This window comes from Orbicella franksi, chromosome 9 (genome assembly GCF_964199315.1).
Source record: "Orbicella franksi chromosome 9, jaOrbFran1.1, whole genome shotgun sequence".
In the NCBI taxonomy this organism is placed as follows: Eukaryota; Metazoa; Cnidaria; class Anthozoa; order Scleractinia; family Merulinidae; genus Orbicella; species Orbicella franksi.
Genome location: NC_138153.1, coordinates 26,585,294 through 26,608,273, shown reverse-complemented (window position 1 = coordinate 26,608,273; position 22,980 = coordinate 26,585,294). Strand labels below are relative to the sequence as shown.

Sequence of the window (22,980 nt, the reverse complement as noted above, 5' to 3'; positions counted from 1 at the left end):
GCAGAAAGTCAAATGAAAGAAAGAGGAAGCGGACTGAAAACAACGTCCAACGAGTTTATGGAATCTGTGTTGGAAACCCGCTAGGAAATGATCTTCCACAATGCCTTGTGTACCCTCCTAGAACGGCAGTCCCGGAAGAGTGTATTAAAGTTGAGGATGTTGCCACGTCGTTATTTAGAAGAGATGGGCCATACATCGCACAGCTCTTGGAAGGGAATTATTTCACCAATGCTGCAAGAAGCAGAATCACCACCAACCTTGAGCAGGAAGTCAGAGATTATGTTTACACCTTCATGTACCCTGAAGAGTACACCGTGACGGAAAGCATTGCTGCTTCTTGCAGCATTGGTGAAAGAGACTCCCACGGCAGCACAAGGGGCGACGAAGAACTCGACGATCGACAGCGAACATGAAGATGAGTGCCAGTGAAAGTTGCATTCGAAAATAACAGTGTTAAATACTTCTTTCCAGTAGCTACAAATGCTTTTTGTCGCCAAACGTTTTTTTAAAGCAGAAGGAAAGTTTGTAATAAATTTGTATCCTGCCTTCTATGTTTATTCTATAGCAATTTTTTTGATCTTCAAACATTATGCCATTTTAAAGTTTTACTAAAATATTCCACGTGCCCCCCCCCCCTTTTTCCCTTATTTTTTTTGGGATGGCCCCCCCTCAAAAGCCATTTTTTTCGCATGCCCGCCTCAAATCTCACCAGCCCCCCCCTACCTTATAAATAATGAACGGTCCCAGTCTCGTCCAGCCACAAGACAAGCCAGAGCAAGCTATCAAGTCTTTACTCAGGTCAGTTAGATATTATTAGCTCACTGGCTGCATTCAAATACAAAGCGGTTTTCAATGAGTGTCGTAAAACCAAAACCAAAGTAATCACTCTGGCCAATCACAAAGAACACAGACAGTCTAATGAACCAATCAAAACTCGAAGTAAATACGTGTAACTGACACAAAGTGCGGGAAAACGTAAGCGAGCGAGTCACGAATGGTTTTGTTTTTACTTCTGATTGGATGAAAAAGTGGCGCGAGTTTTTTAAGCCAATCATGTAGCGTAGAAATCCAAAACCAATTACTTTTCGACACAAGTGAAACCGTTTTATGTGTGTTACTAACTAGCATGAGGTCCATTTTCCCTTGAGACTGTATTGGTCGAGGTCTTTTTGCAGCTCAATCCATAGACTTGCTACAGAAAGAACGAGACCAATTTTTCCAAAATACGGATCGAACAAGCCGGTACAATAAATGATTTATTATAATGGCTCTTGAAACGCTGCTGTAAATATTTATGCGCCAGCAATTTATTCTCGGTAAACGTGTGTGCTAAAGCTAAACATTTATTTAAGTTTTTCTAGTCGCTTCTCAGAAGATAAACTCAAATTGTCCGCAAAATATGAAGGAAAAACGATGTCTACTTACAGCAATTATTTTCTTTTTTGCATCGTTTTAAAAAAGCAATTCGCAAGCGAAACATCTTAGCGGTCCATATTGCAAAAATCGGACCTCTCAGGGAACCAATCAGAATTTTCCCTTTCATTTTTGTTTACCTTATTTATTTTAGCTTCCCTTGAGGCCGACCTTCTTCGCCGTTTTCGAACACAGTACATGGAACAGTCATCTTCGAAGCAGTTATTTGTGTCTTCAAGGTCACTGTACTTTTGTTGGGATCGATGGCGCGTTGCCTGATTTCCTTCGTAGACGGTTTTAACTTTTTATATTCCGTATAGCGACTCTAACGTCTCGAGTTTCCACGTGCCTCCCAGGAAACGAAGAAATTGCATGCCCTGTGTTTTATCTAGATTTACTCCCAAGTTTGAAATTGGTTAACGTGCTGTGAGAGAATCCTAGAATGCGAGCAGTCTCTCTTTTGCTCGAAAATCCGTGGGTAAGAACACAAATCAAGTAAGCGTGCGATCGTGACTGCAATCGTGACTGCAAGCGTGACTGCGAGCGTGACATGTCGCAAGCGGCAAGTGGCGAAGTCACACGAGCCACAAGTAGCGCGGGCGTCGAAAGACGCGACGCGCTACCTGCGGGTCGCCGCTTCGCATATCGTTCGAAACCTCACAACCCATGCCACCACTCGCTTGTGTGTTACGTTTTTCTTTGCGTTCTTCCCCGCGGATTTTTGAACAAAAAAGAGACTGCTCGCAGTCTAAGGGAATCCATTAAGTATTTCGCGCTCTTTTCTTTCCTCCCAGACCTCCATGCGCAATTCAGGAGAAACCCGCGCAAACCGCGAAAATTTCGTGCGCGTTTTGAGGAAACACATTTTGCTGGTCACTCGTTCATTTCGCTGACTTCTTTTTTAACATGATCCTTTGTCATCAACAGTGACGGTGACGCCAGAATGGGCGGTTCATTCAAGACCGCGATATCAAGACTCGGTACAGATGAATACTCTTTGCTCAATTGTGATGTCACGTAACTGGGAAAAGCCGATTTTCAAGGATGGTCTCTTCCCAGTTTATCGTTGCAATGCAGGCACGGCATTGTGTCGTGTTCTTGTTAAAGGAGTAAGGTCACGCTTTTCGCATCTGCGATATCAATATATGTCACGACACCAATCAGGGAATGTTGTCTTGTTGTATCACTCTTATCTAAACTAACGTCAAAAGTAACATAACACAATCCAACTTATCAATGTCACGCAACGCCTCGTGTCCGGAAAGGAGCTTTGAGACAAACCTAAACGCACAGCAGAGGGTCGACTTTATCCTGAAGAAATTGCGTGGGGAGTGTACGAAGTCACGAAGTGTCCTCGTGGATTCTTTTTTGCAACTAGTTGGGACTGACACAGACTTTTAGTATACCAAATGAACTTTGTCCGCCACCCCTCGGGGATCCGGGATAAAAGTCAAAGATGAACTTTGACCACCCAGAAGCGATCAGTTCCCAAATCCAGCCAGGCACAGTTTATGAGAATGGAGAGATTGGTCATCTCGGTAAAAAAAATTGTGGACAATAACCAAGTTATGCCAAGGCAAGAACTCATTGCGTCGCAATATTTTGAAACTCAATTATTAAATTCGTTGCTTCAGTACTTTTACAAGGAAAACATGGCAGAATACCATTCTTTAGGCGTACTTATTATCGAGTGGGGTGCCGAGGCTGAATAAGGTTTGTGAAAGCAGCCGGATTCTTCCAGTTGCAGCGTAAAATGGATAAAAGATAACCACAAAACGGAAAGAAAGACAATAAAAACACAAGGTCTGTTTTCTCAATTTCAATTCTTTTGTAACGTTTTTGCACACGCGGTGACAGACCCCGGTAGCTAGCCAAATCTCCATTCCAATTTATATCGAGCTGTACATTATAATTGTAAATGTTTGTTGTAATATTTACTTTAAAAATAGTGATTTTCTAATGACTGTTGTAAATCTTTTAAATTCAAAATTATCAGAACGGATCACAGCGCCTGCAAATATCTAACCAGCCAATCGGAACTCGGCAATCACCGAAAAGCGCGGGAAAGTCAGGAGCAGTCGGTGACGAGAGTTGGAAAAGTCACGTGAACTCATTTACTGAGTTTTCAACGCACCTGATTGGCTTTGAGAATATAGTCTCCGCTCTGATTGGTTAGGGGCGGTTGCATAAATTGCACGGAGCGTTTTTAACCAATTACAGTCAAATGAAAATCTGTCCAGGAGACAACTTTAATACGTAATAATGCTTAACGTTTGAAGACTGATGTGCAGTCGTCTTGAGCAATACTAGTAGAAATATTCTAAGAAGAGAAATATAATATACTTAACAAGCAATAATATATTGCATTTATAATGCAGTGAATAAAATGATAGCAATTTTCTCTAAATTAGAAATTGGAGTGTTTTCTAGTAACTACATTTAGTTGATTTCTGTGTACAATGCTCTTTCTAAAGGGTGACTTTCACTCAGGCTAGCACATTAGACTACAGGCAGTTTGTTTTTCTCTTGGAATTCAGCAGGGATTAAAAGGCGACACGCTTTGGTCTCAAATGGGTGAGACGAAACTGATAAACACTTGTCTTACAGACCTAAGGCCGAGTCCACATTTCACCAGAGGAATTTGAAAACACGGTATCGGTTAGGCCTACTGTCCACACTAATCTGTCCCGGAAACGGAGCTTTTCAAAAACGCTCTTCAAACCGGGGAAAATTTGAGAACGTCGGCTTTTCGTTTGTGTGGACATGAAACATCTTAAAACGGAGCTTTTCGAAAACGATGGCGTCACGATAATCGCGTGATTTCTCTGCCCGAGTTTTCCTCAAACACAAAAACAAAATGACCGGTGATTAATGCGTTTTCAAATTTCTCCAGCGTAGTGTGGACGAAAAGCATTTGATGCGTTTTCATAGTGAAAAAGCCGGTTTCCAATGTCTCCGGCGTGGTGTGGACGAGGCGTAAGAGAAGAAACTGGCTGTCAGCAGCTTACTAGCACATATGCAAAGGCAGTAAGATGTTGACAATTACAGTGTTGTCACAGGTCAGGAAATGGTCAGGGGAAAAAATTCTTCAGGTCAGGGAAAAGTCAAGGAATTTTTATCTTGAGTCAGAAAAAATTGAAATTTTCAACCAAGGAAAATTTGATCTAACACGGTTAATTTTCTACCATTAAAGTCAGGGAAATGTGGCAGCAATGTAATTAGAGCCTTTTGTTAGGAAAATTTCCCAACAAATGGCAGTTAACAACACCCTACTTCACATCTGCGTATGTTCTTTCTGGTTACGCGCTAGTGAAAACTAGCCACTATACAGAGCAGTGCAAAAGGCCCTTAACACTGAGGTTGAAGATGCATTGTTAATGAAATGTTACCTCTCTTTCAACAAGACCTTGAGATTTGATATTTTCGTAGGGTAAATTCAATATCCTTAAATCATTTTGAAAGCACAACACTTTAAATCAACACGATGCCTTAATATAACTTAAGTAAAACGCTAATACTTTTTTTGATGTTTTTAGCTATAAATTCTACTTAGTTTTCCGATTTAAGTGTGAATCAATTAGTATGTCTGGGGCAGGGGGGCTGGCAGCTACCTTTGATCTCGCTGCTTCTCTGGTTTCTATGATCGCCTCAGTAAAGAAATCTGGTCTCCGGTGTTTTACATCGATTACAAGCCCTGAGAAAAGCCGTAATTGAACACGTGTAAAATTAAGATAATTTCAGTTGATCATATCGATGAAATAATATTGACGTTTGATATCATGTTTAACCCTTTAAACTGCACTTAAATTTGTTGGTGTTTAATTGAAACATCTTCGCCGGAAGTCTTTGTAAATCCGGTAATCTTCGGGAAATGCTCGGAAACGTTCGTGTAGCCTTCGGTTAACTTTTGGAGAGTCTTTGTAAATCTTCGGTAAGTAGTCGGAAAACTTCGGAAAATCGTCAAAAACGTCGTTATTATAATACAAGGTTGCTTGTAAATGTGAAATTTCTCTTCTCGTGTTCAACTTTATCTCACTTGTTAGCTGCGCTCACTCGTGAGATCTCGCGTTGAACATTCGGAGATAAATTTCATATCTACGCGCGCCCACGTCTTATTCCTTATTTATCAAACACTAATGAATCCTAAATCGTAATCAGCAATGTACAAGTATTGGCTTCACCGGTTTCCATAGAAACAACCCGACTTGAAAATTTTAACTTTCAGTACTTTTCGCCCAAAAGCGAGTTTTTTTCGTGGTCCTATTATATTTCTTCTGAAGACTAAGAAAAGACCGGTGTAAATAAGATCTGGGTATAATTTTCTCATAACAAACTGTTCTGGCTTCTTAAAATTCTCGCCAATTTTCTCCTGATTAATCATGATTTCTTTGCCTTTGTTGACTAGAAAAAATGACGGAGTGCTTTTCATCAGAAGGAATTTACCGTTATCTAACTAGTCAGGCTTATATTTGCAGAAGACTCCTGTGTTTTGGGAACTTAAGCACGCGCGTTTTTGAGACACGGACGGTAACCGGAAGTGAGCTACTTTTACTTTTAACTTGTCCTCACACAACCATATTCACAGTGTTAAGTATCTTTTCTCCATTAGAGATGAGTAGTATAAAAACTCTGGGAGACAATACGGTCCTAGCATGCGAAATCTTCTCTTCCGGTTGCCGTCCTCGTGTCAAAAACGCGCGTGGTTAAGTTCCCTTTTATAAGAAGTTTCTAGCTAACCCTAAAATACACAAGGTGACCATCTAACGTTAACGACTCAAAAACACGATAGCGAACTGGAATAACAATAACAAATTCTGCAGTTGTCGAGTGGGCATTACCGGCAAACTTTGGAACAAACTGCTATGACAAATATAATACAAAAGAAATCTCAGTGAGGATTTAGGACTTAAGACTCAATTTAAACACAAGCCTATAGGCTTCGGATCGAACGGCCTAATATCTAAATGATTATTGCGTTTGACGTTTCAAGGGCATATTTTCGAGTCTTAAAAGTAGGAAAATGTTATTTGCTGTAACTATGCGCAATATCTGGCGATGACCGATACATTTAATATGCTGGATTCCTAGAGATAACGTTAACAGGCGCATTTTGCTCAAGCAACCACCAGCTTCAATTCAAACCCGGAAGAGGCTTGGATAGAGACAAAAGAGTGACCTGGTAGTTGGGGTTAGGCCACAAGAGGGGTAAGAGCTGGGGTAATGGGGAGGGGAAGAACAAAGAAAATTTTTCCCTTCCTCCTTCACCGCCCACTATTCCTAAGCCAACATGGCGGCTAATCTACTCGATCTCAAGTCACTACCGATACCTCGTATGTACACCGTGTACGCAGAAAACAGCTGCTCTGTAAAAAAACCAGTTACATCCTTAATCAGGGATGTTTGAGAGAAGAAGTTCGAAACTTAAAACACGTACTAATCTGTAGTTGTCAGCGGTCATTGGATGCTCTTCACCAAACAATTTAATTCTGATATCAAGAGCACGCTTGGCTGACTCAAGAGCGGCGGTGTAATCACTCAGGGAATGCTGTGTAACTCCTAGTGCATGGTAGCTGTCAGCGGTCTTGGGATGTTCTTCACCAAACAATTTAATTCTGATATCAAGAGCACGCTTGGCTGACTCAAGAGCGGCGGTGTAATCACTCAGGGAAAGCTGTGTAGCTCCTATATTATGGTAGCTGTCAGCGGTCTTGGGATGTTCTTCACCAAACAATTTAATTCTGATATCAAGAGCACGCTTTTTTGACTCAAGAGCGGCGGTGTAATCACTCAGGGAATGCTGTGTAACTCCTAGTGCATGGTAGCTGTCAGCGGTGTCGGGATGTTCTTCACCAAACAATTTAATTCTGATATCAAGAGCATGCTTTTTTGACTCAAGAGCGGCGGTGTAATCACTCAGGGAATGCTGTGTAGCTCCTATATTATGGTAGCTGTCAGCGGTGTTGGGATGTTCTTCACCAAACAATTTAATTCTGATATCAAGAGCACGCTTGGCTGACTCAAGAGCGGCGGTGTAATCACTCAGGGAATGCTGTGTAACTCCTAGTGCATGGTAGCTGTCAGCGGTGTTGGGATGTTCTTCACCAAACAATTTAATTCTGATATCAAGAGCACGCTTGGCTGACTCAAGAGCGGCGGTGTAATCACTCAGGCAATGCTGTGTAGCTCCTATATTATGGTAGGTGTCAGCGGTCTTGGGATGTTCTTCACCAAACAATTTAATTCTGATATCAAGAGCACGCTTTTTTGACTCAAGAGCGGCGGTGTAATCACTCAGGGAATGCTGTGTAACTCCTAGTTCATGGTAGCTGTCAGCGGTGTTGGGATGTTCTTCACCAAACAATTTAATTCTGATATCAAGAGCACGCTTGGCTGACTCAAGAGCGGCGGTGTAATCACTCAGGGAATGCTGTGTAACTCCTAGTAAATGGTAGCTGTCAGCGGTCTTGGGATGTTCTTCACCAAACAATTTAATTCTGATATCAAGAGCACGCTTGGCTGACTCAAGGGCGGCGGTGTAATCACTCAGGGAATGCTGTGTAACTCCTATATTATGGTAGCTGTCAGCGGTGTTGGGATGTTCTTCACCAAACAATTTAATTCTGATATCAAGAGCACGCTTGGCTGACTCAAGAGCGGCGGTGTAATCACTCAGGGAATGCTGTGTAACTCCTAGTGCATGGTAGCTGTCAGCGGTCTTGGGATGTTCTTCACCAAACAATTTAATTCTGATATCAAGAGCACGCTTGGCTGACTCAAGAGCGGCGGTGTAATCACTCAGGGAATGCTGTGTAACTCCTAGTGCATGGTAGCTGTCAGCGGTCTTCGGATGTTCTTCACCAAACAATTTAATTCTGATATCAAGAGCATGCTTTTTTGACTCAAGAGCGGCGGTGTAATCACTCAGGGAATGCTGTGTAACTCCTAGTTCATGGTAGCTGTCAGCGGTCTTGGGATGTTCTTCACCAAACAATTTAATTCTGATATCAAGAGCACGCTTGGCTGACTCAAGAGCGGCGGTGTAATCACTCAGGGAATGCTGTGTAGCTCCTAGTAAATGGTAGCTGTCAGCGGTGTTGGGATGTTCTTCACCAAACAATTTAATTCTGATATCAAGAGCACGCTTTTTTGACTCAAGAGCGGCGGTGTAATCACTCAGGGAATGCTGTGTAGCTCCTATATTATGGTAGCTGTCAGCGGTCTTGGGATGTTCTTCACCAAACAATTTAATTCTGATATCAAGAGCACGCTTTTTTGACTCAAGAGCGGCGGTGTAATCACTCAGGGAATGCTGTGTAACTCCTAGTTCATGGTAGCTGTCAGCGGTGTTGGGATGTTCTTCACCAAACAATTTAATTCTGATATCAAGAGCACGCTTTTTTGACTCAAGAGCGGCGGTGTAATCACTCAGGGAAAGCTGTGTAGCTCCTATATTATGGTAGCTGTCAGCGGTGTTGGGATGTTCTTCACCAAACAATTTAATTCTGATATCAAGAGCACGCTTGGCTGACTCAAGGGCGGCGGTGTAATCACTCAGGGAATGCTGTGTAACTCCTAGTGCATGGTAGCTGTCAGCGGTGTTGGGATGTTCTTCACCAAACAATTTAATTCTGATATCAAGAGCACGCTTGGCTGACTCAAGAGCGGCGGTGTAATCACTCAGGGAATGCTGTGTAACTCCTAGTAAATGGTAGCTGTCAGCGGTGTTGGGATGTTCTTCACCAAACAATTTAATTCTGATATCAAGAGCACGCTTGGCTGACTCAAGAGCGGCGGTGTAATCACTCAGGGAATGCTGTGTAACTCCTAGTTCATGGTAGCTGTCAGCGGTGTTGGGATGTTCTTCACCAAACAATTTAATTCTGATATCAAGAGCGCGCTTGGCTGACTCAAGGGCGGCGGTGTAATCACTCAGGGAATGCTGTGTAACTCCTAGTTCATGGTAGCTGTCAGCGGTGTTGGGATGTTCTTCACCAAACAATTTAATTCTGATATCAAGAGCACGCTTTTTTGACTCAAGAGCGGCGGTGTAATCACTCAGGGAATGCTGTGTAACTCCTAGTGCATGGTAGCTGTCAGCGGTCTTGGGATGTTCTTCACCAAACAATTTTATTCTGATATGAAGAGCACGTGTGAACGACGTAATAGCGTCTGTGTAGTTGCCTCTATGGTATTGAATGTCGCCTAGGTCACAATAGTCCTGGGCTAGTGCCTCCTCGTCTTGTACTTGACTTTCTCTGTAGTTTTCTTCCCTTTCAACGCTTTGTTGCAGTGCTTTTTCTTGAAAGCTAATCCTTTCCTTTGTAAGCGTTAAAGCGTCTCTGTCTCTACCAAGTGACTTGAGCATACTAACGATAATGCGATGAAAGTTGAACCAACCAGTTTTAGGTGTGTTGAGTGCTGACTTACAGTCGTTTAGTATGGTAAGCAACAAGTTGCAGAACATTTGATTGGTGTCTGAGGTAGAGAAGACTTTTACTGCTTTGCTCAAAAGCAGGATAACTTGAACTTTAAGAGGCTGGTTTTCCGACGGATTTGCTGTGTTTGTCGGAATGATGGAGTGTTCACCAACTTTCTTTATTGCTGACTCTGGCATAGGTGTCACCAGTAAACAAATGTCTCTGGCATCTTTGCATTCCTTTAGTGCTTTTAGATAAAAGTTGGATGAGCTCACCGAGTCATTTTTGCTTTGGTAATAGATTGCAAAAATTTGAAAAATGATAAGCCTCAAAATGGTGTGCTCCTGACTTGTGGTTGTGAAAGAAAGCGCTTCTTCTAAAACTTTCACTCCATCCTCTGTCTTTCCGATAACAAGTTGATGGAGTCCATAGTAGCACAAGTGTTTTCCTTTCTCTCCATCACAATGGGAAGAAGCTGGCACTTGAAGAGCCTTGGACTCGGAGAGCAACTTCTTTGTGTTTCCAGTTGCTCCCCAGGTCACCTGACCAAATGCCTTGGAATCAAGCAGGCGCCGGAAGAAAATATTTCTCCCGGTCTGCTTAGCCGCCATTATTGCTGAATCGAAAATTTTGTAAAACGTAGATCCCTCCTTCCAAAAGAGAGTGTCAAGAAACAACTCTGCTTTCGCCAAAACATCGAAAACTCTGTCGGTTGTGTTTGAATCTAAACAGCCGTCAATTAGACTTTGAACAATGTTTTTTTCGTCTTCATAGAACTCAATGAATGCAGACATGGAACGGCCAGAAAGGAATTTCTCATTAAGTTTCTCAAACTGGGCAATGTAAAATGCACGTAAGCGAGATTTTGAGATAAGAAGTGTATCTTTCATGTCAGCATCCCCCTTTTCTCTTGCAAACGACTGAATTAGTTTATGCATAGCAAATTTGTTGAACTCTGAAGAACAATCAATGAGAGATTTTCTCTGAAGTCTTCGCATTACCTTCTCTGCTTCGGTTGTTCTGGTTATCCCCAAAACAGCTGCCGAAATCTTTAAATCAAAATGCGCAGGAAGAATACACAAAGATACCAGTGCCTCTTGGTCTTGTGTAGAGAGTCTCTGGAAAGACGACTCGAAGAGAGATTTCAATCTCGAATTGCTTGGATATTCTGGGTTGTCCAGCAATTCCACCATGTTTTCTGTGCACTCGATGAATTCAAGATACTGACTCGACGGAGTAAAATCTTCAGAAATGGAGGAACACAGTAATTTTATGGCTAAGGGAACCTGCCCACAGATTTGTGAAACGTTTGTCAAATCAGAAGAGCTCGCTCCTGGGAGCAATTCTCGAGCTAGGGTTTGACATGACAACTTGTCTAGCTCTCTTATTCTGACAGACTTGTGTCCCTGAAAATGTAAGTTCAAAAAGGACAAAGATTCTCTTGTGGTTAAAAGAAAGTTGACTTTGTCACTGCGATTGAGGATTTCTCCAATGAGGTTAAAAACCTCCTCCTTTACGTTTGGCACACCACATTCAAACAGGTCATCGGCATTATCCAGGATTATAACACAGCGATCCGATAGTCTGTCAAAAACTAAGCAAAGCTCATCGCCAGCTGATAAATCCTGCACCTTATCAGTTTCAAGTGTCCCAGCCTGTCGGAACAGGCTAAGAAATTTGGACGTTAAATCGCTTTTTGACTTAAGCCCACGTAATGAGACAAAGAAGACGGGTAGCTCAAGTGCTTGAAGATGATGACCCACGGCGATGGCAACGGACGTTTTTCCGAACCCTGGTGAACCCCAGACGGAGACGAGTCGGGTGCATTCGGAAGTCATGTGACCAACAATTTTGTCACATTCTTCCTCACGGCCAATGAAGTGGGGAACCTTTGGAGGAAGATTTGATCTCGGTAGAATTGTTTTAAGTCCTGTAAATCAATTAACCAACAAATAATAATTAAATGAACGAACGAACGAACGGGCAGATGGATGGATGGATGGATGAATAAACAAATAAATGCACTGGAGGATAGTAAAACATTGCTATTCAAGAGATAGAATATACCAAAACAAATATTATATAACATACTTTTCCTTCAGGCCTAAGGTTTTTTCGAAAGCTAATTATTGCTAGAGCGGGTTAGCAAAAAAAGCAATTTTTGTTGATTCTTTTTGTTTAAATTCGATTTTTTTCCCACCAATTTTTAATAAGGAGACAATAAATGCCTTGTGCAAGTCATTGTTGATATTTTATGAAACAACTCAAAGTTTTCGTTAACCCTTCACTAGCTTAACCCTTTTCAAACAGTAGGGAGGAGAGACTTTTTAGGACATCACCAGCTTTGGCCGCTCGTAACTTTAAAAGCATTGAAGTAACGAACTCCTAAAATTTATTTGGGAACAAATTGGTTTGACTTATCATCGCTCAAGGATCTTGTAGTTTGAATTTTCCTGTTTTAAATGAAAATAAATTGAAACATTGTTACACTAGTGTTGTTCTGGATTTTGACTACGTTTTAGCTAGTTTTAGTGGTTTTCTAAAGCTTTTAAAATAAACATCAGAAAATCCAACATGGCGTCTGTTCAGAAAAACTGACGCATTTCTTTGTCGTATGACGTCATACTTCCATTTTGTGGACTTCAAAGGAAATAGCTTGAACGAGCTATAAATCCTCAGGTTTCAGTGTGATAGCTCTAATGTTATAGAGTGAGGGCTCAACCACCCCTTTCTACAGGATCTGAGAGACCACGAAACTCGGTCTGAATATTGTTAGTCCTCTTTTAATTAACCGGCCCATCTCGTTCTAGGGGTTTGATAATGCGAGCAATCTACAGCTGAGAAGTCACTCCTATGTTGAGATTTCTTTTCCGCTAACCATATAGACGGCTGAAACATTATAATTTTAGTTTCACTACTTGATAACGAAAACTTCTTCCTTTTATACATGCAGGGGTAGCTATAGTTGACGGTTACTCACCGAAACGGCAAAAATGGTAGCGTCCTATTTTAGCGTGCCTCTACTCTTACAAGTCGGGTGTAGACAAAACATGGACCCTCCCTTCTGGACAGCCCCTTCTAGACCCCCCTTCTGGACCCCCCCCTTCTGGACCCCCTTCTGGACCCCCTTCTGGACCCCCTTCTGGATCCCCCCTTCTGGAGCCCCTTCTGTACCCCTCAATTTTTTCGGTGAAAAAAATAATAATAAATTAAAGTTATACAAAATACGTGTGCTACATACCACCGCTTCTTTCGCTCTTTAGTTCCCTTCGATTCCGCGTTCAGCTCGAAAGAAGGTGTTCTCCTTCACGCAACGCATCTCCAAGTTTTCGTTTAGCATTTCAGAGGAGAATCAGGAATTTTTTAGCGATCAGCCACTCGGACAATTTCTGCAAAACTTGTCATTTTCAAGTTGCATGGACTCCCGCCATTTTGTTTTCCGCCATCTTGGTTTTTTCCGCTGACCAGTACAATCGAGGGGCGTTGCTTGCGGCCAAGTGCAAAAAATGTTTCTGGTGTTTCAATCGCAAAAAAGTGTAAGACCTTTGTGGGAAAACGGCCTAGAAAAATGATGTTGGAAACCAGATTATGAACTTCACCTTCGAAAGATGGATGGTGAGGTTACATGTGCAGTTATAATCCAGCTAAAACTTAAGAGAGGTCATTGTAACCGTCCTATGTTCTGGGCATTTGGGATGTGAAAGCAGGGTTAGTGGAGCAGGGTCTCTCACAGCGTGTAAGTTTTCAGTGCCTTAATTACAGTGTGATTTTAAGTATTGTTAAAACTACGATGGTAATAGGCACAACGTAAGCAAAAAGACAAAAAAAAAAACAGCATAAACGAATGCATTTAGTTTTATTCCAAATGCAAATCTTAACTCACCATCCTCCATCGTCGCGTCTCGTGTAACGCCCCTCGTTGGTACTGGTCAGCGGAAACACCAAGATGGCGGAAAACAAAATGGCGGGGGTCCATGCAAATTGAAAATGACAAGTTTTGCGAAAATTGTCCAAGTAGACAATCGCTAAAAAATTTTCCATTTCCCCTCGGAAATACTAAACGAGAACGTGGAAATGCGTTGCGTAAAGGGGAACACCTTCTTTCGAGCTGAACGCTGAATCGAAGGAAGCTAAAGGGCAAAAGAAGCGCTGGTATATAGCCCACGTATTTTGTATAATTTTAATTTATTACTAGTAGTAATCGTAGATTAAAGAGTGTGTTCCAGTTTTGGTAGGTTGGTATGTTAAAAAAAAAAAAAAAAAATCTAGGGACAGTATTTTGTGCCTGAGCTGTTAGGTAGGCCTGAAATTCATTGGTCTCCATTCAGCAGGGGCGAAAACAAATACATTGATCGCAAAGATGGCTTGGTATGATAAAAAAAAAATTCTAGGGAAAGCATTTTGTGCCTGAGCTGCTAGGTAGGCGTGAAATTGGTCTTCCTTCAGCAGGGGCAAAAACAAATGATTTGATCGCAAATCACGTGCATATGAGAGGGTTTGTTCTCATTTCGTGAAGACATGTCTACAAGGTTTTTAAATGCCATTAACACTGACTTCGAACTTTAAATAAACAACTTCAGTATTCGCTACAGTCCACAATACTGTGCTTCCTCCACACTCGAAAGTCCGCAATATTGCGCAACACTCGAAAGAAACACATGGACGAACATAGACATAACGTCATTCGCGCCTGAAGAATCTTTTTTTTGGGGGGGGGGGGAGGCCAGATTGGTGTCCCCCGATAGATAGATAGATACACAGATCTCGAATTTTTATGCATTACACGATTAGAACTGCGTTTTGTCGAACGCAATTATTTTTTTTCTTCACCGAAAAAATTGAGGGGTCCAGAAGGGGGGTCCAGGTTTTGTCTACACTCTTACAAATCCTCAGTCGGCACCCAGCGATGTTTATCAAAGGATTATCATTTGAAGTAAAAACTCTGGAGTGCTGCTTACTTACCTGGTCGCTGAGTCTTGATTAGGTCTTCAAACTTTTGATTCATCTCGGCAATTTTCTCATTCGTCATTTCGGCTTGGTTTGCAGTTGCCTTTTCAATGGTCTTTCTCAGCTCTATGGAGTCTTCTTGTCGTTCCTGCCTCGACTGAGCAAAATCTGACCTCATACCCATTAGTTCATCCTCCACATTTTCCTTGAGAAATGTGATTTCTGTTAGCAACTCCTTTGTGATGTCATCTTTTAACTTGCAAACTTTTCCTGTGGGAAAGTCCGACTCGGTCAAACTTCCAACGGCATCAATAGGGTCAGTCGTGACTCCAAGAGCCTTGATGGCGTCTTTGGTGTGTTGAATGTATTGTCTAAATGTCTTTTTGTCAATCTCGGAGTTGAAAGAGTGACAAAATGCATTTCTTAGGAGTCGCAGCTGATCAATCGCCATTGCAAACGTTTCAGCTTTATTTCCGCCCGGGCTGACCACGGAAGAATGAAAGGTTCCATGAGGCGGTTTACGGTGCTTCAAGTACAAATCACTGAGTGTCCTGTGATGACCTGCCATGTCTGGTAGAGCGAAGGACTTCGCGTAGATAGTGGCCTGGAACAAGGCGCTACAATCCCATTCTTCGTAAGGGAAGTGTGTGGGTACTTTGGTCTTACCACCCTCTGTAGCAAGGAACATGTTTCGCACAGCAATGGAGTCATCCCACGGCTGGTAACCAGGGAGATGTGCAAAGGTATTGTCCCATATGTGTTTAAAAGCTTGTCGAAGAACCTTGGGGAACTCATTCAGCACAACAAAAGCAAACTTGAAATAGTTTAACTGTTCGTTCGTAAACGGCTGTAGAGCCATTACTGATAGCAATAAACTAATCCAAGTTGAAAGTGTTTATATTGTCAGGACGACAATACTGTCTCTGTTGAAGGAACAATAGAGAACAGTTATTATCGAAAGGTGGCCTTGGTGACGATTGAAAAACTGAAAAATAAAGACGAAATCTGATAGGAAATCGAGCAATTTCAGTTTTTAATGGACAAAACCTGGTACCATAGTAACTTTAAGTATATTACAGTCCTTTTGCATTTTCTGAAAGCTAAAGATATAAACAGTTGTCTGAGACAACACCAAATACAATTTCCGATGTGAACTGGAGAAAATAAATTTCAAAGTTCAGAGAAATTGTGCAAACACAGGTAAAATTTCATCATCAGTTTCATTTGAACAGTAGTTTCGACAGTACTTTCATATGAACTTTAAAATTTGTTTTCGACATTTGGTATTGTTTAGTAGAAATGATTTCATTTGAGAAGATGGCACAGAAGTTTGCAATACAACGTAAATAATCTCGGTACAAAGTTTTTGTCCACTTGTTACTCGAACTTGTGGTTGATTCTTCCTTAAGCTTATAAAAAATCAAACTCGGGTAAAACGCTCTTTGAAGTCATGGATGGATGGTTTTTTTAGGAAAAATCACAAAGTGTGACCACAATAGCTTGAATGCTGTTTTCATAAGAAAAGCTTCAAATCATGGCGAGATTTTTCTTGTTCTTGATGCATTTTTCCCAGCAAAATAATGAAAGCTCTGTCTTTTACCATGCAACATAATTACAATACAGTACCCTTAATTAATGGCGTTTCGAAATACCAGCAACTGTCATAACTTTATGCATAACAAAGACATCTAAAATCGTCGGTTTCAGTATCGCGTTAATTGCAGATAATTCATGATCGAAATAAAAAGCATCAAAAAGAGCTTAGACTTCTTAACATTACTGCAGAAGATAATGGATTGATTTTGATGCGGCAGATTGTCTTTGTTCAGTTTCGCAACACGGTCTTGCGGGCGTTTTCATCCATGAGTGCTTATAGTAGTTAATGATTAGAACATATATGGATTTGTGATTTCTATCGCATGATAGCTCACAAGGGCGCAGCCCAAGTCAACTATCACGCATACAAATCGAGAGCAAATAAGCTCATTGTTTTAGTATAAATCTGCTACTTGTTTAAAACTTATCTAAATTCTTTTCACAGACACTTCGAAAACGCAAAGATGCGGCCGCAATTTTGTTAACAATCTCACACTGCTAGGCTACTCACTATCTAACACATAATAGATAATGAGTTGGGTAGCCAATAAGAGAACGGCATTTGTGATAGAACGCAAGTAGGTTTAAACCAGAAACTGTTAGTTTTTATTTCGATTGTATTCCAAAAGCTAGAAATAAAGCGAGCGAGTTCTATTGTTCTGCTGTTATCAAGCGGAGCAAAACCGAATGATTCTGCGATTAAGTTCGAATAAAATTGCTCCGGTATTAAATCGAACTTATCATGTTGTCTGATCAGATAGAACCCTTGGAAGAGAAAAAGCTTATAATCCAATAGGTTTTAGCCACAGAATTGAGCAAGCGAAAAACTTTATGTAGTCCGGCTCTGGTTCCGCTTCGAATAACTTGGAAACAACAAGTTAATTACAACTCTTTTACTCACCTCCAGTATTCTGGATATTTCGATGATATTCCTTGCAGAAACATGAACTCTGTGCACGATTTTGGTCAAATGAAACCGAACGTTTAAGGCAAGTCTGTTGAATTATTCCTACTGAATAACCTTTCTAGTCAGTCTCTTTCTGGGAATTAAATCCCGTGGCATGACAAACGCCTAACGCATCCGAGAATATAATTGTAAGGGTCAAAGTTCTCGTAGACTGAATGAGGCAGCCGTAGTTTGTCTAAATAGATCCACAAGACTACGTGATAAAGTGTACCTGGCAATGAATTTCTTTCCTGGCAATAAAAGTCTAAACTGAGGTGAAGAAAACATTCTTCATTGCAAAAACAACAATGAAAACCAAACGTGACGTAAAAAGTTTGGGTTGAGAGAAAACAAGTTTTATAAAAATAATTTATGTAAGAATTCAGAGAAACTGTGGTGCTGCGTCGGTGGAGAGTATAACAAGATAATTAGGTCTTATCAACTGGGTTAATAATGTGAACTGGCCACCGTAAAGAGATTCGAAAGCTTTCAATCTCTTTACGGTGGCCAATTCACATGGTCAACCCAGTTGATAAGACCAAGTTATCTTATGTAAGAATTCAGTTTGTTTTCTTTCTTGCCATGCAAGTCGATCATCACCTTGTGAAACTATACTGACGTCTCTTTTCCCACCCCGATCAATGATGCTGAATGCAAAATTAAGTCTAAACGAGAGAACTGTTATGTACTGAACGAATCTTCATAGGGATTAACTGAATATAGCTGAATGTTATATATTTAAAGGACCCCTCGATGTGCGACAGATTTGACGCCTCAGTTAAGTAAGTCATGCTCCAGTACCGTGGAATGCAGTGCAAAGCCTTACTGTTTACTTGTATATAAAGTTTTAAAATTGTTTTCAGAAAGAAAATATGATCAGGATCATAATCTCTTGTGCTCAATCGTGACAAGATTTTTCTGGTCCTTGATGCACTTTTCTTAGCAAAAAAGATAAAGCTGTCTTTTACCCTGCAACACGATGTTAATGGGTTTCCGCAATACAAGCAACTGTGATAACTTTATGCAAAACATAGACTTCTAAAATTATTAGTATAGATTATGAGCTAGAGATTTCTATCGCGTGATATAGCCCAATCGAGTCAGCTGTCACGCATAGAAATTGGGAGCGAATGATTTAATTGGCTAGTATAAATCTACTATATATTCGTTTAAAACTTAGCTAAAGTAGCAGACACTTCGAAAACGCAAAGATGTGGCCGCCATTTTGTTAACAACCGCACACTGCTAGGCTACTCAGAGTCTACAATAGCATAGATAGTGAGTAGCGTAGCCAATAAGAGAACGGCATTCGTGATGGAACAGTAGCACTGAGATATACTAAAAACTGTTAGCTCTAATGCTCGATTGGAAATAAAGGGAGCGAGTTGCATTATTCTGCTGTTATCCAGCGGAGCAAAATCGAAAGACTCTGCGATTAATTTTGAATAATATTGCTCAGTATTAAGATCTACTAATACGAACTTTTCATGTTTTCTGATCAGATTGAACACTTGGAAGAAAGCATATATTCCAATAGGTTTTTGCAGAAGCTATGAGGTGATACGCTTCTGGTTTTGGTCACTGAATTGAGCGAGCGAAAAACTTCAGTCTGTTGTTCCGCTTCAAATACGTTGTAAACAACAAATTACAACACTTTCACTTACCTTCAGTATTCTGGATATTTCGATGAGATTCCTTGCAGAAACAAGAACTCTGTGCACGATTTTGGTTAAATTTTTAATGAACAAAACCTTGTACCATAGTAACTTTAAGTATGTTACACTGAGTCCTTTTTGCATTTTCTAAAACAGTTGTCTGAGACAACACAAAATACAATTTCCCATGTGAACTCGACAAAATAAATTTCAAAGTTCAGAGAAATTGTGCAAACACAGGTAAAATTTCATCATCAGTTTCATTTCAACAGTAGTTTCGACAGTACTTTCATATAAACTTTAAAATTTATTTTCGACATTTGGTGTTGTTTTAGTGGAAATGATTTCTTTTGAGAAGATGGCACAGTTTGCAATACCATGTAAATAATCTTGGTACAAAGTTCTTGTGCGCTTGTTACTCGAACTTGTGGTGGATACCTTCTTAAGCTTATGAAAATTTCAAACTCGGGTAAAACGTTCTTTGAAATCATGGATGGATGGATGGTGCTTTTTTAAGAAAAATCACAAAGAGTGACCACAATACCTCGAATGCTGTTTTCATAAGAAAAGATTCAAATCAGCGTGGGGCCCCAGGCTAAATACATGTAGGGCTACAAAAGTTCTTAGTTGTAATCAAATTTCCAAAATCGTTTTTCAGTCCTGGCAAGATTTTTCATGTTCTTAATGCACTTTTCCCGGCAAAATAGACAAAGCTCTGTATTTTACCATGCAACATAATTACAATATAGTACCCTTAATTAATGGCGTTTCGAAATACGAGCAACTGTCATAACTTTATGAATAACAAAGACATCTAAAATTGTTGGTTTTGTATCGAATTAATTGCAGATCACTCAAAATAAAAAGTATCAAAAAGAGCTTAGACTTCTTAACATTACTGCAGAAGATAATGGATTGATTTTAATGCAGCAGATTGTCTTTGCTCAGTTTCGCAACACGGTCTTGCAGGCGTCCTCATCCATGGATGCTTTATATGGTATTTTAACAATAATATTAGAACATATATGAATTTGTGATTTCTAATGCGTGATAGCTGACGAAGGCGCAGCCCAATTCGACTATCACGCATAGAAATCGAGAGCAAATAATCTCATTGTTTTAGTATAAATCTGCTACTTGTTTAAATATTATTTAAATTCTTTTCACAGACACTTCGTAAATGCAAAGATGCGTCCGCCATTTTGTTAACAATCGCACACTGCTAGGCTACTCACTATCTACTACATAATAGATAGTGAGTAGGCTAGCCAATAAGAGGACGGCATTTTTGACAGAACGCAAGTAGATTTATACTAAAAACTGTTAGTTCTTATTTCGATTGTATTCCAAGAGCTCGAAATAAAGCGAGCAAGTTCTATTATTCTGCTGTTATCATGCGGAGCAAAATCGAATGACTCTGCGATTAAGTTTGAATAAAATTGCCCGGTATTAAATCAAACTTTTCATGTTGTCTGGTTAAATGAAACCCTTGGAAGAGAAAAATTATATATTAAAAAGGTTTTAGCCCTGGATTGAGCGAGCGAAAAACAATATATAGTCTGTGGTTCCGCTTGGAACACCTTGTAAACAGCAAGTTACAGCTCTTTCACTTACCTTCAGGATTCTGGATATTTCGATGATATTCCTTGTAGAAACAAGAACTCTGTGCACGATTTTGGTTAAATGAAACAGCTGACCGAACTTTAAAAGCAATTCTGTTGAATTATTCCTATTGAATAACCTTTCTAGTCAGTCTCTCTCTAGGAATTAAATTCTGTGACATGATAAACGCCTAACACATCCGAGAATATAATTATAAATGTCAAAGAGTCATTCTCGTAGACTGAATTAGTAGTTAGTCTAAATAGACCACAAGATTACGTGATAAAGTGTAGATGGCACTGAATTCTTTAGATATGTAAAGTGAGCCTAAACTAAAGGTGAAGAAAATATTCTTCATTGCAAAACAGCACTGAAAATCAAACGGGACGTCGAAAATTTGGGTTGAAAGAAAACAAGTTTTATAAAAACAAGTTATGTAAGTGATGTCAATCTAATTCAGTTTGTTTTCTGTTTTGTCATTAAGTCGATCATCACCTTGTGAAACTGATACTGACGTCTCTTTTCCCACCCCGATTAATGATGCTGAATGCAAAATGAAGTCTAAACGAGAGAACTTTTATGTACTGAACGAATCTTCGTAGGGATTAAGTGAATATAGCTGAATGTTACATAATTAAAGGACCCCCTCTTGATCTTATCGGTGCGACATATTTAACGTCTCAGTTAAGTGAGTCGCGCTCCGGTACCGTGAAATGCAGCGGAAAGAATTAAACAAGTCCCAGTTACTTGTATACAAATTTTTATAATTGTTGTTCAGCTGGAAAACGTGATCAGGATCATTATCTCTTGTGTTCAGTCGTGACAAGATTTTTCTAATCCTTGATGCACTTTTCTTAGCAAAATAGACAAAGCTCTGCCTTTTACCCTGCAACACGACGTTAATGGCGTTTCGCAATACAAGCAACTGTCACGACTTTATGCAGACTTCTAAAATTAGATTATGAGCGTGAGATTTGTATCGCGTGATAGTTGACGAGGGCGCAGCCCAAGTCAACTATCATTCTACTCACTATCTACCGAAGAATAGATAGTGAGTAGAGTAGCCAATAAGAGAACGGCATTTGCTACATCAGAACGCAAGTAGATATACACTAAAAAAATGTTTGTTCTAATGTTCCATCGTATTCCAAGAGCTGGAAATAAAGCGCGCAAGTTCTAATAGTCTGCTGTTATCCAGCGGAACAAAATCGAACGACTCTCCGATTTAGTTTGAATAAAATTGCTCTGTATATATTAAGATCTATTAAGTAGAACTTTTCATGTTGTGTGATCAGATTGATTGCAAAAGTTAAGGCGCAAGAGGAGTACAAAGGGGTTAACGGGAGTGTCAAAAGGAGCCTTAAGGCAGACAAACGCAACTATCTGGAGTCGCTGGCAGCAGAGGCTGAAGAAGCAGCTGATCATGGAAATATGCGGGACCTTTATGGTACCATAAGGAACCTATCGGGAAAATATAGCAAGCCAGAGAGACCGGTGAAAGATAAGGATGGGCAACCAATATCTGATTTAGAGGGGCAGAAGAAGAGATGGGTGGAGCATTTTGAGGAGCTGCTCAACCGATCTGCTCCCCCAGACCCTCCGGACATACAGCCAGCCGACAGCGACCTACCCATTGACTGTAGCGCACCCACAAAGGAGGAGATTCTAAACGCTATCAAGCAGCTGAGAAATGGGAATGGCAAGGCTGCGGGACCTGACAACATCCCAGCAGAGGCACTGAAGGTCGACATCAGGACAAACGTGGAGCTTCTCTACCCTCTTTTCAATAAGATCTGGGAAGAGGAGCGGGTACCAACAGAGTGGAAGGAGGGTTACCTCATCAAGCTCCCGAAAAAAAGGTGATCTCAGCTCCTGCTCCAATTACAGAGGTATAACACTGCTGTCCATTCTGGGAAAGGTGTTTAATCGAGTCTTGCTGAACAGGACGAAAGATGCCATAGACCCACAGCTTCGCGAGAAGCAAGCTGGTTTCCATACGAATAGGTCTTCCAACGACCAAATCGCCACGCTGCGTATCATCCTGGAGCAGTCCCTAGAGTGGAATTCACCTCTTTATATCAACTTTGTGGACTATGAAAAAGCATTTGACAGGGTGGACCGGCAGACCCTCTGGAAGCTACTGAGACACTACGGAATACCGGAGAAAATAACCAATATCATCAGAAACTTGTATGAAGGGATGACCTGCAGGGTCATAGACGGCAACTCGCTGATGCCTTTGAGGTAAGAACTGGAGTGAGGCAAGGATGCCTACTGGCGCCAGTTATATTTCTTCTGACGATGGACTGGGTAATGAAGACATCTACAGCCCAAGGGCGAAATGGCATCCAGTGGACACTTTGGAAACAGTTGGATGACCTGGACTATGCTGACGACCTGGCCC

At 40.7% G+C, this 22,980-nt stretch overlaps 3 protein-coding genes across 4 annotated transcripts in view; 1 reads left to right on the top strand and 2 right to left on the bottom strand.

The window, feature by feature from the left end:
- The window catches only part of LOC145498201 (uncharacterized), a 172,041-nt gene that overhangs the window by 23,476 nt on the left and 125,585 nt on the right, over window positions 1-22,980 (bottom strand). The gene's annotated exons all lie outside the window — the stretch shown is intronic.
- LOC145498595 (uncharacterized) lies at window positions 734-22,824 on the top strand. Its single transcript, XM_081478499.1, has 3 exons — window positions 734-798; window positions 21,872-22,435; window positions 22,521-22,824. The coding sequence occupies exons 1-3, from the start codon at window positions 734-736 to the stop codon at window positions 22,822-22,824; spliced, it is 933 nt and encodes a 310-aa protein (XP_081334625.1).
- On the bottom strand, window positions 6,691-20,801 carry LOC145497430 (uncharacterized). The gene is made up of 4 exons (XM_081477234.1): window positions 20,589-20,801; window positions 14,793-15,700; window positions 7,546-11,760; window positions 6,691-6,776 (listed from the first exon to the last, which is right to left on the bottom strand). Exons 2-4 carry the CDS (start codon window positions 15,634-15,636, stop codon window positions 6,691-6,693), a joined length of 5,145 nt encoding a protein of 1,714 aa, XP_081333360.1. The 5' UTR covers window positions 15,637-15,700; window positions 20,589-20,801.

Bases quoted from the DNA above. Each gene is read 5' to 3' on its own strand.
- LOC145497430 (XM_081477234.1), bottom strand. From the start codon at position 15,636: ATGGCTCTACAGCCGTTTACGAACGAACAGTTAAACTATTTCAAGTTT. The intron at 11,761-14,792 runs GTAAGTAAGCAG...ATTGATTTACAG, and splicing joins AATCAAGACTCAGCGACCAG to GACTTAAAACAATTCTACCG. The intron at 6,777-7,545 runs GTGCTCTTGATA...GTTTTTTTACAG, and splicing joins CGCTCTTGAGTCAGCCAAGC to AGCAGCTGTTTTCTGCGTAC.
- LOC145498595 (XM_081478499.1), top strand. From the start codon at position 734: ATGAACGGTCCCAGTCTCGTCCAGCCACAAGACAAGCCAGAGCAAGCT. The intron at 799-21,871 runs GTCAGTTAGATA...TTGTGTGATCAG, and splicing joins GCTATCAAGTCTTTACTCAG to ATTGATTGCAAAAGTTAAGG. The intron at 22,436-22,520 runs GTGATCTCAGCT...CTTGCTGAACAG, and splicing joins ATCAAGCTCCCGAAAAAAAG to GACGAAAGATGCCATAGACC.